General features: G+C 31.0%; 1 protein-coding gene across 4 annotated transcripts; it reads right to left on the bottom strand.

Moving 5' to 3' along the window:
* Nucleotides 1-9,119: 9,119 nt before the first annotated feature.
* On the bottom strand, nt 9,120-15,756 carry LOC146532468 (uncharacterized). Of its 4 annotated transcripts, none has more exons than XM_085195959.1 (10): nt 15,655-15,756; nt 15,409-15,537; nt 15,245-15,322; nt 14,517-14,655; nt 14,220-14,352; nt 13,604-13,766; nt 13,168-13,221; nt 11,967-12,238; nt 11,313-11,441; nt 9,120-11,166 (listed from the first exon to the last, which is right to left on the bottom strand). In XM_085195959.1, exons 2-10 carry the CDS (start codon nt 15,515-15,517, stop codon nt 11,071-11,073), a joined length of 1,173 nt encoding a protein of 390 aa, XP_085052085.1. In that variant the 5' UTR covers nt 15,518-15,537; nt 15,655-15,756; the 3' UTR covers nt 9,120-11,070. The 4 variants fall into 4 exon arrangements, with proteins under 4 accessions (XP_085052085.1, XP_085052084.1, XP_085052083.1 ...); XM_085195958.1 differs by having other exon boundaries at nt 15,651-15,756; XM_085195957.1 differs by lacking the exon at nt 15,655-15,756 and having other exon boundaries at nt 15,409-15,643.
* Between the last annotated feature and the right edge of the window lie 197 nt (nt 15,757-15,953).

Raw genomic sequence — 15,953 nt, forward strand, 5'->3', positions numbered from 1 at the left:
AGTAAATCTAAAGAAAATAAATCTTAAACTATATTGGTTGTTAAAATATATTCTTGAAAACTTATATCTCTAAATGGTCTCTATGGCTGGATGTAGAGTTTACTTACACCTATTTATTTTAATCAAATAATATTGCAAAAAAGTGTTACGAGTGTACGAGTAAACCGTTCTTTTTTCAGGCACATAATTTCTCAAGTTGTCGGTTATATACTATGCACGATGTTTCGAGATTAGGTGGAAAGTATAAGAGTCTCTTGAAACTAGACTCTTCCCTCCATTTGTAGGTAGTTAAGCGTAACTTTGAAAGTACAACAACTGCTGAAAACTTATATTTTTAGAAACTGATACCATTATATCCTTAGTGCGACCCACTCAGATCAATGAAAAAGAAAAATCTTTAAACAGTGAAAAATTCATAATTGAATCATTACATTTTTTTCATATTTTCATATAACTTTTCAAATTAACATATTTTTATTACGCTTGTTTTTTTATTAAGAATAAAACAGGTATTCGTATACCGTATGAATTTCCAAATTAATATTTACTTTATATTGTTTAGAAAATCTCATTTTTCGATGGTCTACAAACACTAGCCGACAGTTAAAAAGCGTTCAGTTTCAACGTGAAGCTGAAAAAAAAAAAACAAAAGGTTCATAGTACACATCCTACTATGTTCAATAGAATATGACATTCCTTTGCTCTAGAATGATCTAAAGCAAAGGAATATGTATGGTTTATGTCACTAGAGACTAGATTAGATTAGAAATCGAACCCATGACAATGTCGAGGTTTCTTGTTATATATAGCCATACATTTTGTAATTCACATCAAACAACACGAACGAGTTTTAGAAAAATAATATTATATTAATAAATTACTTATATTAAAAACATTTACCTAAATGTTTATGTTTACAATTTTTTACATTATGTTTACTAACAGTCTGGCGGAAATTCGCTTTTCTATTGGAGAGAGAAACACTATATCGATATCTCTGTCTCTGTCCGCGATCGATGTGACCTTGGCAGTGCGATGCGGGGTGAACTAATAGTAATAGCTATAATTCGTTGCTCAGACGCCATTATGATTAGGTGACAAAATGCACCCCCTAGGTACCCCCAAGGTTCCCCCTAGGCACCTACTCAGCATTTGAGGTCACGAGTCTTGCTTTTTAAATCTTAAAAAATGGTGTTTTGCGCTTTTCATTTTTGTATTTAACAAAGCCGTGCTATTATTGCATAGAGTAAGTTTTTTATGTATGTATATAATAACATTTTTAGTTTATATTTTAAAGATCTCCTGTATTTTGTCAAGTATGCAAAGGAATTTTAGTGACACGTCACTATGTACTTATGAAAGGTTGTAATAAAACATTTTTGTTTCTATTATTTGAATGATTTTTTTATTATAGTACACTTTTATATCTTCACGCATTTCAAGAAAGGAGAGATTAGACACCTGACTCCTTTAGTTCGTCTTACATTTATTAATTTGGAGTTAGCAGTTTACAAGGTCGATAAAAAAAACATTTTGAAATGAAAAATTCAATAGAATTACTTTTTTAAGATCAGGATTTGACCTTTCAGGATTGAGGCTTAAATAACCTACATACACCTTTAGATATAAAGGAAACGAAACATGTAGGTGTGGAGGATATTAATATATACTTAATTAACTTCATACTACAAAGACTTACTTATTTTAATATAAATAATAAATTTATGAAGCCGAGTTTATTATTCTCGATTTCCCAAGAGCTGGAGCATTCTTGCTTAGAATATAAAAGTATGAATGTTATAACATTTACTTCTTTATCAAGGCAAACACTTTCTTGTTTCCTTTTAAACTTTAATACAATTTCATCTTTTTACGGTTTCAGTTTTTTTAGGATTCTGTATTTACAGTTTCAGAGGAAATATTTATATTAAGATCAGTGTCGTTCAATTTGTAATCGGAGTCCAGCTGGAAAGGAATTATCAGCCTTTATTTTATTTATATAAGTACATTAAATAAATAAAATATATATATTAATAATTTACGTGTCTAAAGATCCAAAGATTCCAATGTCGGATTCGTTTAAAGTTACATGTATATTTGGATAAAATATACCTATCAAATATAATATTGATATAGTAAGCAAACTTCGCTATCATTGTAAGGCGCGTGGAATGATACAGCTAAAATTAAACGCCCCCGAATCTCGAATGCAATTCAAATACCCCGAAATATGCTATCGATGATAAGCACATTCATCTCCTTTTTCTTTTTCCTCCTGACATTAATCCCGGCATATGTTGCCCAGGGTCTGGCTTACTATTTAACCTCTATAGGTTAAATTATATTAATGGGGGTCTGTAACCTGGCGACTCCATCGTTGTACACAATTTTCGCGCTAATAGTACCCAGCATTTTTTCTTTACGCTGTATCCTGCAAATAGCAATGTAGGCCGAGGGAACTGGAAGCCTAGTGTTAAAACACTGTTCTCAATAAGACACGTCTGTTACCCACTTTCTACGGATTTCTGGAGGTGTTGCGTGTTAAGTGGTGAAGCTCAACGCCGCGCTTAGCCTCGATACCAGAGCGAAGTAATAAAAATATAAAATATTTCATTTCCTCGAGTAGGAATCGAACCTATTATCTCGTTACTAAAGCAGGAATATTTAGAGATGATATTCAACCATAACCACTTATACTTTGTTGTACCTATTACATTTGTAACATGAAACTATATATTATTATGAACGTGAACGTGCAAAGTTTTTGATTGTTATAGTGTAAATTATAGAAAACAAAACATCTATAAGTCCTTGAAAGTTAGCGGAGATTTAATTATATATTATTTATTTATTTATTTATATATACTTTATTGCACAAAATTACAAAAAAACAAAAACAAAAGGCGGGCTTAACGCTAAAAGCATTCTCTCCCAGCCAACCTTGTCATGTGGGATAATACGTATGCAGGTGTGCAGAAGTAAAATATACATACATATACATACATATACATCCAATAAATATATAAATATACATATAATAAATAGTTATACATATTATATATAATTATAATAAAATATATAATAATTAAGTACCAATCTAGCAATTTAACCTATTTATGAATTCAACGAAAAGAAAAGAACGTTGGTACGGCCTTGTTGAGTGTTTTTTGAGACATCTTCACTTTTCGTCATGTTTAAAGAACTGCGTGTTTGGCTTTGGACTAACTAGTTAAAATTTTTTGGGACTCAGATTTTGTATACTAATTTAAATGTTTCGTAAATTAAATAAACTTGCTTTGAAACAATCAAAGTAAGATAACAAATATTTTATAAAAAAAATAGACTTTTAAAACTTAATATTTACAGTAATTTCCCCCTTCCGTTACCAAGTCGGTACATCACTAATCAGGATATGTGTGTTTTAGAACGAGAAAACTGTAATGATGACATTTATATGTTATAAAAGTAACGTTTTATTTATAATAGTGCGATATAGACTAAAAAATATATATAAAACGTGAAAACTCTTTTGCTTTATCTGGTTCTTTTAATAGCTTCAATGTTAGCATTCTTAAAGTTCAATCAGAAAGTTAATTTTCGACTTTTACCATATTTATTTTTGTAGATTGTCTATAAAAATCATTTACAATTTCGGAAAGCACAGCACAGAAGTTCTGTATTTAGAACTCTACATTTAATTTGGAAGAAATTTAAAAAAAAAGTAGACATATATTTGACATAATATCAAAATTAGTATTTCATATTCAATGCTGGGTGCATCCGACGACAACGACAAGTTGTACGCATAGGCCTTATAGGCTATACCTATCCTGCGTTTAGTCCTGCGAACTGCGTTCAGATTACAGGGGGAAGTCGATAGCTCCACGCATGCGCAGTACAGCCTCAAATATCAGATGAGGTATCACGTAGAACCTTTATTCTATTAACATAAGGTTTAAATTAACCAACCACCTATAGGGGACAAAGAAGAGCTTCAAAGAATAGGATAATTTATCTCTATTGAGCTTTCACTAAGTTATAAAGTCTCTTTCTGTTGAAAACTCACTTGTGGGTTTGAAAATGACTCGCGAGATTTAGTACTTGGAACCTTTGTGTGGTCTAGTCTTGAGAGGCTTTGGAGCGTTTTTCGTACATATTTAATTTTAAGTAGCACAATTAAAATTAAATATTTAATTTATACAATTTAGTATGTAATGTACATAATTATGTTTGTGCCATAAATAAAAAAAATATAATTATTAATTAATTAAAAACTAATAATGTAACTTGTTTTTTTTTGTAGTAAATTTATTTCAATCCTTAAGCTCCTATTAAACCGTTACCTATGCAACTATCAAATATTAAAATAGTATTTTTATAAATATAAAACCAGTCAACCTATATAATAACAAAAACCCGCACTGCACCCAAATCTCAGTAGAAGATTGAAGCCAGTAACTGTTTGGATTAAAAATTCCCAAATAAAGGACTGTCGTTTTTCGACGTTCCAATTTATTTCTTCCATAGCAGATACTACGAAGTTTATCGACAGTTGCAGCTGGACGCGAGCCATACGTTTGAAACGTTAAGTCAAAAATCTTTCCTTTATGAGATTTTTAAAGCTTACGCTGATATTTTATAATAGTAGAAAACTTATAAGGAATGTTATTTTGTGTAAATGTTTCTTTACCTGTTCATATGTCCACAATTTTGTGGAATTAACAGAATCTTAGGTTATCTGTTTATGTTTACAATTTTTATGTACGTGAGTAACGTGACGTAAAAGCTGTTGCACGTAATTTGATGCGGTTTTGACAGCTGTATTGATGGAAGTCTAACTTATCATTATATTGTATCTTGGTACGCTGCCAAGAAACCAAATTATATGCAAGCTATAGCACCGTGGTGAGTACATGCTTACTAAATTTACAAAATAATTATTAGAAATTGCTGAGAAATATTTAAAGAAATCCTTGAGGTAGCTGTTCTTTGAATCTATTTCGAATCGAATCGAATTCACATAGTCAAATTACTTTATAAGTCTGTATTTACATTTATAATGCATGTTATTGCAACATATTTTCTACACTGTTGGTAAGTTTATAGACAGCAACGAGTGCATCTGGACGCAGGCCAGCGACCAGACGCTGAGCCAACTTTAAACAAATGTAGATAATTTTTTACTGTTAAATATAGAATGGAACGTGTGTAATATTATTTAAGAAGTGCTAAATTAGTATGAATTAACTGTCGTGATACCATTGAAACAACTGTAACTAAACGTATCTATACTAATATAATAAAGCGGAAGAGTTTGTTTGTTTGTTTGAACGCTAAGATCTCTGGATCTACTGGTCCGATTTACATTGTTTTTGTTTTGTATGAAAGCTGCATTCTTCAGAAGTGCTATAGGCTATATAACATTACATTACACATATAAACTAATATATTTTAAAGTACTTTCTAATTTGACATGTAATTTATTCTGCCATGTTAATAACAACCGTCGCGTTGCTACGCAACCGTTACCGCGACATTTTGATATTCATCCTTATGAAAATAAATATTATAGTCACTTTTAGCATTTTATCTAGATTGACATTATAGTTTACTGTGTAACATTCTATTAAATAATTAAGGGAGATGTCACTGATTCGCAATGACCTAGCCTTCGGGCGGCATAGTATGAATATGACCGACGCGAACGGGCAGATGACGTTGATGGTTTTATAAATTTTCATACATTTTCGAACTTTATTTGCTGTTTATAATTAATTTAAAATTACACTTTGGTTCTCTTCTTTTTTTATTTGATATTGCTGGTAAAAAATATTTTTAGGTAGTTTTAAGGCACGGGTTCTAGGTACATTTTCTAATATTAAGAATATCCTTTAGTTATTTTTACTTCTTATGTTGGTTTTCAATTTCTCAGATAATTTTTCTAATAATATGTCTCTAATTATTATTCTTTTTGATTATTTAAGCTTATATTTTCTTACTAATTCTATTGAAAACTGAAAATATATTTAATAAACATTCTTATTGTTTAAGCAGGCGTAGCCGCGTCCGGGTCCACTAGTATTTAATATAAATTCGTAAAAAATATTTCACAGTCTAGTTAAAAGTTAGAATCCACCACCCAAAAAGTAACGAGGCCATCATGGCACAGCGGCACAGAGTCTGGAAACGCAGCGGCCATGGATGCGATTCCCAAATGAGGAACGAATGATTTCCATTTCCTCGCTCTTTAGTTCTCAAATTCGCGAGGTATGCAATAGCTATAGACAAAAAATTATAACAAATACGAATGAAGTATGTAAATAAAGCAATTTCAAATAAAAAAACTGTTTCATTGGTACGAAGTACTAACAAAATTCTATTTTGTTTGTACAAGCTAAAATAAACTATGGACCTAGAAGTTATAACATGTGTAATTAAAACTTTATGTCGGTACAAAAGTTATCAATTTTGTGCAGAGAGGTTTCTCCTATAGGTACTGTGTAGGTACTGTGTACTGAGGCCGTCGTAGCACAGCGGCACCAGGGTGTGACTGGAACGCGACGGTTGTGGGTTCGATCCTCACTCGAAGAAGTGAAATATTTATTTACGTTCACATTTCCAGCAGACGTTGAGTTCTGCCACTTAACACGCAATGCCTTCAGAATTCGGCAGAAAGTGGGGAACGGAGTGTCTTAACACTAGGTTCCCTCTGCCTACCCTACTGCATGCAGGATACAGCGTGAAGCTGAGGTATTTCTTAAACACAATTCAAATGAGAAACAATCTAAACTGAAATAAATAGTAAAGAACATAAGTACGTATACGAACATTCGACAATAGTTTTTCTCGTCATGTATTATTGGCATATTGCAAAATATTGAAACTATGTAAGAAGTTTTATTATTAAACACGCGCTAACTATAGCAATAAGAACATTTCTAAATAAAGCCACTAGGAAGTTGCCAACATCTTCTGAAGGATCTGGCAAAGATTTGAATTTTAGATGCCAAAACTAGTTTAAATAAATATGCTTTATTAGATGAAAGTCAATCTGAACATATACTATTTTGGAAATATTATTAATCTAATATAATTATCGATAATTGTAAGTAATTTACATATTATTTCTGCTAAATATTGTACCTACTAATATATACCGGATGTATGAAGGTCGGCCCTTTTATCTATACCTACTTATTTCTTGTAAAGACTGGAGGCAAATAATCATCAACGGCATAGAGGTAATTTCGTTAACTGAAGTTGATGCCTAGTATGATATAATTACTAATAAAAATTGATATTAAACATCCCAGTCTAATCTGACGATCCGATTAGTTCCTAAAACGTTAAAATATGAGTGACTTCTCACTATGTCTCCGAGCCCTACTTGCTACAAACAACACTAACAACCATTGAATGTTGAAAAAAGAAACTTACCTAGTTTCTTTTTTCACATTGTAGTGACTACGCAATTTACAGCACAAGACCACAAGTAGGTAATTACATATAAAGACAATTTAACCTTTAAAGCTTTTCTAGGAGGAAAAGGATTTCCTTTTCCGTTTCCGTTCTTAAATGACGATTTCATCCTATTCTATATCGAACTTAATTTTGATCTATAAGAAGTATATAAGTATATAGGCCGTCGTAGTCAGGGTGGCATACCTAATTGTGTGACTAGGGTAAGCGCGGTAGTTGTGGGTTCTATTTCCATTCAGGGAAGTGATATATTTAATATTTTAATTTTCTTTGAGTTCCGCCACTCAACACGCATAGGGAGCCCACTCGACTCCCTACGAGATACAGCGTGAGGCTGAAGAAGAAAATTAAAACAACTAATAAAAAGAATGCCAATTTAGGTGAATTTAATATAACAAAAACGATATCTATCTTTAAAATTTTACCACTAAATTACTTTTAAAAAAGAATCTACAAAACATCTATAATCGATCTACTGCAGTTATAAATAACAAGAAAGGTGGCGCATATAAGTAAGCGTTGAGTAAGGTCAGTAGTCTCAAAAGTTAGGAGTTTAGGATATGGTTTCACTCAAAGTTTAAAACAACTGTAGCGTTCTAAGTTGCTTAAATGTTACCTACGACTTTATTATTATATTTACTTTCATTTTATTATTGAAAAACAAAATAATTAAAACTTTAAAAAAAAATATTTTAGTTTACTTCAAATTTAAAAGCTTCATCGTATTGTAGAGCAGTATTAGTGGACTATGATGCAGTGCCCGCTGTCTTAGTTGTAGAATATTTCTTAAAATACAGAATTCTTAAACAAAGTACGACTTTAAGGTTCTTAAGTTGCAAGCATTACCTCTAAACGGGCAAAGAGGGAAAACGGAGCTATTTATATATTTAAACTAAAGAAAAACTGTTGTAGGTATATTTAAAACCTTTTACTGTACCTACTGCTGTGCGCGGGATACACCGCGAAGCTGTATAGCCGAAAACTTATCAATGAACTCTGATAGAATATAAAATAATTTAAAAAAATATATACAATTTCTACGAAACAAACGCAAATATTTAATTAGAATGTTCTATGCCGGTAAGATGCAGTGGTGCATCGATCGCGACCTACTTGCAGGTCAACTGCCGTGCACCTTTAACCCCACCCACCCCAGGGTTGGAGCTTGATAGATTTAATAAATAACTTTCCTAGTTTGCGCCCTGGTTTTACTTAAGGGTTATAATAAATTTATATACATATTTATTGTTATAAAATTAGCTTCACGCTGTATCCCGCACACAGCAAGGTAGGCATTTAGGCAAGGGAAACCAAGTGTTTTAGGTCCATTCCCCATTTTTCGCCGAATTCCAGAGGCATTCGGTGTAGAGCTGCGGAACTAAACGACGCATTTTGCCTCGACACCAGAGCGAAGAAATGAAAATATAAATAAATATTTAATTTCCTCCAGTGAATCTCATTTAATATTCAGTGAGAAACCACTTTCATAGTCAACCCTAGAGAAACCACAGATTTCATTGAAGTTTTAGTTATTCAAGTTGTTCTTTCTCCGCAAACCTTTTTGCTAGTTCATTTGCATTTTATTACTTAATAAAAAGTAATGAAAAGATAAATTATGTTTATTTAAGAAGACTTCAACATAAAATATGTAATACGATATTTAATCCTCGTCCAAGTGGTAGTAAAAATTATGTAATAAAACATATTAGTGTACATTACTTTCTCAGGTTAAAGGTTCAATTCCTTTATTTATTTTCATTACTATAAAAATAATTAGGGTAATAATAAATGGGGTTTACAGCTTAGGGTTTACAGCTGTACGTTACAGGTGCACATTTGTTGTATGGGACCGCCATACAACAAATTCTATATAATATTTATTTTATTCTTTTTTTAGTATTTGTAGTTAAATTCAAAAACTAGTTTACGGTTTGACATTTTAATTATTACTTGTTATTTTTTTTGCTTACAATAAAAGGGTCTGCGGTGTTAATAAGAAAATATAAATAAACATTTAACAAAGGTCAATAAAATCAGTCAGCCATTAAGCTTTATACTTTGTATATTTTTTTTGTCATTATAAATTATAATTATGTTATAGAAAAAAACCCATACAATATAACGATTATAAAAAAACAATTTATTATGTCAATATTTTACACCTACATTAATTAAGTTTTATATTTTTATTTTTTACATTTTACATTTTTATAACTTTACTAATACTAAAATATTTTTCTTTCCTTAGTGTGGAATAACATTTCAAAAGTGTTAAAAGCATAAATTGAGTTTACGTCAGCTAAATTACGTAAGAAAAAAATTAAAGGCCCGTCTTATTCTTAAAGAAATTATTAAAATCGATATAGTGATTACAATGCTTAGAACTATAAATAACCGTGATCTCTTTTAAATACATTATAATACAATTAGTACTAACGTTAATTGGGTTATATATGCGTATATACAGTTTATTTACAATAAAGATTAGAAAATTAACTTACAATACTTACTTAAAATTAAATTACAATATTTAATAAATCTCCCATAATAATTTTTAAAATATAGAGAAAATCAGTGACATTTTGCTCAGTTTTTCGTAACAACTTGAGTGTCAATTCATGTAATACATATTTCTTATACATATTAAATACTAGCGACCCGTGGTTTCGCCCACAATTTTTACATAATGTAGGTATGTCTCATTCGGTACCCAGTCAGTAGTTTTGCCAGCAAAAAGTACAAACATCCATTCTCAGAAACTATTAATTTATAAAATAAGTAAAATTAGTAGTGTTAACATCGTCTTTAATAAGATATCGGAAAAACAGGCATCTAAAAGAATATATGTATGTATATTTAATTGCTTTATGAGAATGCGTTATTAAAATATTGAAAAAATAAGCACAACTTGTTATGATGTCTAAGAAAACAGACGCTCGTATGTACAATCGTGTACATCATAACACGCTGCGCTTATAATAGCCACATAAAGTACAGCGGATGAGTCGTGGTCTTTGTGAATTAGATTTTCGGAACTTTTGTACATTGTTCATTCGGGAAGAAAATAATCAAAAGTAAAAAAAAGTAAAAAAAATTCTAAAATCAAATTGCGCAGCCATCTACAGCTAACTTCAGAGCGGCCACGACTCGTCGATCGTACTGTATGAAGAATACGTATATAATAATAATGAGATGAGAGTAAATATTTTAATAGTAACCTCATTTAATAGTTATAAATAGACATATGTAAATTAGCTGGTGTATTATAACTGCGTTATAAAATTTAATATTCCTAATTTGTTCAATGATTTTCTTAGTTATGAATGTAAGATTTTTTTAAATTTATTTTGTCGTTTCGATAATAAAGTCATAATATTTCACTACAGTGTGTAAATAACAAAGATATTTTGCTAATACTTACATTTGAAATTTACTTATATTTAAAAATAAAATGGAAAACCACAGATTCACTACAAAAAAAAGTCAAAACCTGTAACAAAACGAAACAAGGCTGTCCACAGACTAGTCTAAAGTCTAGACTAGTCTTTTCACGGCTTAGCGTGAATTGTCATATTTAAAATATTTGTTATATCAGTAACGATGTCTATTTGGATACATGTTATTCTGCACATTGGGGTTGTTTTGCTGCACTGGGTAACCTTGAGTTATACTGCCGGGCTTTGAAGACTGGAAATATAAAATATAATATGTGTGTTAATAAATATAATCTATGACCTAAATATGTTGATATTTCCACGCATTCTTTAGGAAAATAGACAGACAACAAAGTGTATCTATAAGGATATCGTTCCTTTCTTCTAGATCATACCCACCTGCATATTGGAGTGTTGCGGCGCGGTGTGTATGGCGAGGTGTCGGCTGGAGGGCGGCGGCTGCGCGTAGGCCACGCCACTGCTCACCGACGGGTGGTGCGCCTCGCTCAGGCCGATCAGCACTTGTGGCTGTGTTCAGACACAATTACTGTTATTATTCAATTAAATAAAACTAAAAATACTTTATTTGCTAACTGATTTAATATAACAAAAAATGTGATAGTCTATCTCTTAAAAATGCACAGATCTTCTTATAATTACATTTTTTCGCTCACGTCACGTAATTCAGTTTTCACAAATTTATTATGCGTTTTTGACTGCTTCCGTCAATCGATACGCTATTATATATTTTTTTTATGTTGACATTATTCACCATTGTTGGCTTTTCAACATTCTTTATATGTTTTTTTAAGTTCCAGTGTTCACTTCATTTAGTGATAAAACACTCCGCTCCCTACTTTCTACCCAATTTTGGAAGCATTGTGTTCAGCGAAGATATTACAATATGAAATATTTCTATGAAACCTGGCGCGTTTACAGTAACACGCTTGTGAGTGCCACGACTCATTGACCGCACTCTAAGCATTGTGTAACCCACTAGGTAAGTACTTGCGTTATATAGTCACAATGAGTGTCATCGTGACGAAACCTCACCTGAGCCTCCTTCTTCTGTTCCCCATGCTGGGCGTCCCTGTTCTTCAGCATATCTAAGTACATGGGCTGCGCGGGCGCGTACATGAGGTTGGAGTGATGCGGCGTGTGCGGAGTGTGCGGCGTGTGCGCGTGCGGCGTGTGCGCGTGATGCGCGTACAGCAGCGGCGGCGGGCGCTCCGCCACCACGCCCACCACGCCCGACGTCGGCAGCGCGTAGTACCCGCTCGGAGACACCGCCGCGCCGCCGGACCCATACTGGGACGGCGTGTGCTCTGTATACAATGAGGGTTCATTATATTACAGCTTCAAGCTTGGACGGTTTCCAAACAGGCACCGCGGGTTCAAATCCCGCTAGGTCAAATTTTTATATGTTTTCTAAAAAAAAGTATTTTTCTTTCTTAAGTGTAGAATAACACTTTAAAAATGTAAAAAATATAACTAATATTGTATGTATTATAATGCTCGGAAATAATTTGGATTTAAAATAACTTTTTTTTTTGTTTTTATATATTATAAGGATCCAACCAACTAAATTATCTTTTCTCTCAATTTCTAAGCCCATATGAATCCCATCCATGTCTAATTATTTTCATAAAACAAATTAAACTGTAATATTTCGTTAAATGCTTATTTAAAACATGTAATATACATGAGTATTGTGTACAATGGGTTATATTAATTAAAGTTAAAGTGAAAGGGGACAACACATCTACAAGGCAAGGTTAAAATACAAAAGAAATAGGAAATATTATTAACAAAAATGTGATACAGATGAAGATAAATACAAAAGGAAATTAGTTTGTTAAATGAAAATGTGATTGATATAATACCATAATATACTTATTCCATATCTTATATGTCAATAATTAATTAATTAATGTTACTTATTGAAAAAATACATCATTAAATAATATATTTTGTAAGATTTTGTACTAAAATATGTTATTATATATTATATATTTACATTAACTATGATGTAATAGAAGAATAAATGTTATGTACTCACAAACTAAATTAACATTATTATAAGACATAATATTAATGACTTAAGATAAATTTAAGAGATTTCTAAACTTAAATAATGAAACTTTGAATTATCCTCTAAATAATAAATCGATATGGAATAAGACAAAATAAAAAAAGATGAGCGTGCAAGGTACCAAGCGACAGTGATCCTAATGACACCTAGATTACAACTCACTGTTCCATAGCACTGCGCGCGCCATTTGGCGGCCCATACGATTGTCCTCTACTTCTGTAAAAGATTTATTATATACCACACATATATAATTATATATTTTTGTGTTTTAAATACATACATAATTATTGTATACTTTCAAATATTTGTATATTATTTTATTTAATTTTTACAAAATTTTACTCTAAAGAATGAAAAAATATTTATAATATGTAACATAGTGTTTTATTTGATGACATGTGAAATCATGTATCTTTATATATTTGAAAGACTTAAAATGATATTACAATTACTATAACAATTACTTTAACTGTAAAAGTAACATAGATTTATTTTAAATAGTACCAAAAAATGTAGATGGCTATAATTAATATCTATACCAAATACATAATATAAAAATAACCATTATCAATAATAATAACAAAATAAAATCACTTACTATGATCAGAATAAACAGCCTGATGTTTCATAGGTGGCTGATGAATTCTATGTGCATATAAGGCATATGTCGGTGATGGACTCCTTTGTCGTTTTACACTGGACTGTATGGGTCTTACGAGATTTTGCTGTTGCGGAAACAACATGTAGTTTGAGTGCTTATTCTTGAACAAAGAAAACATGTGCATGAGGTGTTTGTAACTAATAATTTTTAAGTAAAGGATATAAAGATTTTTGTTAAACTTAATTCTATCCTACATATATGTGTAATGTGTAGACTGAGAGAACCTAGTGTAGCTACCTATACTGAGACTATAGACTGAGAGAACCTAGTGCAGTACCCATACTACATTTGGATCTTTGTCTCCATGTTAAGACATTTTGTGCTAAAAGGGGATTCCCCCTTTTTGTTTAATGTTGTTGTAATGAGGAAATAAGCCCAAAATCAACATATTAACACAATTAATTGACCACTGAATATTAACAGTATTCAGTGGTAAAACTCAATGTCATGGTTTGTCTTGTTACCATAGAGGAAATAAAAATATTAAATAAATTTTTCCCACTGTGCCAATGCTCCACAACCAAAACTATGTAAAATACTTAATTTATCTTACTTTGTTTATCATGTGTGGGGCAATTGGTGGCCTTCCCTGAGTGGGTGGAGGTTCGCCTTGCCCAGTTGATGTAGGCATTGCAAACATTGGTATGTGAATATTTCCCATTGGCATCTTCATTGGTTGCATTTCACTGGAAATTATAAAATAAATTGTTAAGTAATATCTTCAAAAGCTATTTTTTATTTAAGCTTTATCCTGGACATATCAACTGTTCCTAATATTAAAATACTCTGTTTTTAATTGCTTTGTGCAAATCTACAATAAATAAAACTAAAAAAGTTTAAAACTTCTTACTTAGTCTCCTTTTGCTGTTGTCTTTTCCTATTTTCATCTTCATTAAGCACTCTCTTTAATTGCATGAACAATTGTTGTTTTTCCTTTTCAAGATGCTTTAATTTTTGTTCCAGTTGTTCTATTTGTTCTTTTGTTTCCTCTGCAAGATAGTAGAGACATATTAAATTTCCGTACTTACTTTCATACTATCATACTCATTTTCATACTTTATTGCACATAAAAATTTGCACAGTTTATATATAAAATTAATAGAAATAACATGTACAATAAGGCGGCCTTATTGCTTAAAGTGTTGTATAAAAATAAAAAGGTGGTAGGTGGTGCATCAAATTATTAGTTTATTTACAATATAATTTTTATTTGTTTCTTTTTTTTACTGTTGTTTTAGTAATAAATATGTTTTAGTAATATAATGTAGCAGTATTTTAGTAAAAAAACAATAGAAGAGATCATAAATGAAGATTCTGATTCAGTATCAGGGATTGGAATCTGACCAGAATACGAATGTAGTGATAGTAAAATTTAAAATTTAATAAATGATTCAGATATTAAGATGGCATGTATATCTTTACCATCGAAAAATAAATCAGGATAATGTGCTGGAATACTCTGAGCGTTTATATGAACAATATTAAAGTTTTTCGTTGTGAATAAATCAATTAGTGCTGTCATTGACTCCTTGTAGTCTCAAGTAACAATAACTTTGCAAGAAAATAAAATGTTCTTACCTAATGTCATAACATCTTGTCTTTCTCTGGCTTCACGCTCTTTTCTCAACCTCTCTTCCTCGACTTCAGCCTCATATTCTGTGTAAGGTAAATATTACATAAAGAATTAAACGTAATACACTTAAGCCATTATATACAGTAATATAATAAATTATCGAATGTACCCTCTTTTTTCCTTTGCCTTTCCCGTATAATATATTTTTTAAGTGCACTCCACATTTTCTCATTAGCATCATTTTGTTCTTCAGCCGTTGTAGAAGTTACCGCAGGCATTTTGCTTTTCTTATATCACGCTATAAAATAATAAAATATTAGTTACGCAATAGCTCGAGCGTATTATTTCTATAAAACCAGATAAATCGTAAATAAGAATAAACTAATAAATAAACATATACAATACACGTACTCACAGAACACTCAAAAAATGTTCACTTCACATTCACAACTTCACATTCACAAGTTCACAACTTCACACTCTTCACAGAACACATTTACTCATGTCTGGTATAGACAATCATAGATTATAGAAAAAATAAATATAGATTACAAAAAAACACAATTTCCCAGGTACTATACAAATATAATACAAATTAAATCCAACAAAAAATAATATTAAATAACGTAATAGAAAAGTTGTATGAAATTAAATATTATATATTAATAATGACGTTATAAATTTGTTGTTAAGTAATTATAAAAATCTTTTTTT

Source organism: Heliconius melpomene, chromosome 13 (genome assembly GCF_056956725.1).
Source record: "Heliconius melpomene rosina isolate 202511_hmr_F chromosome 13, ASM5695672v1, whole genome shotgun sequence".
Classification (NCBI taxonomy): domain Eukaryota; kingdom Metazoa; phylum Arthropoda; class Insecta; order Lepidoptera; family Nymphalidae; genus Heliconius; species Heliconius melpomene.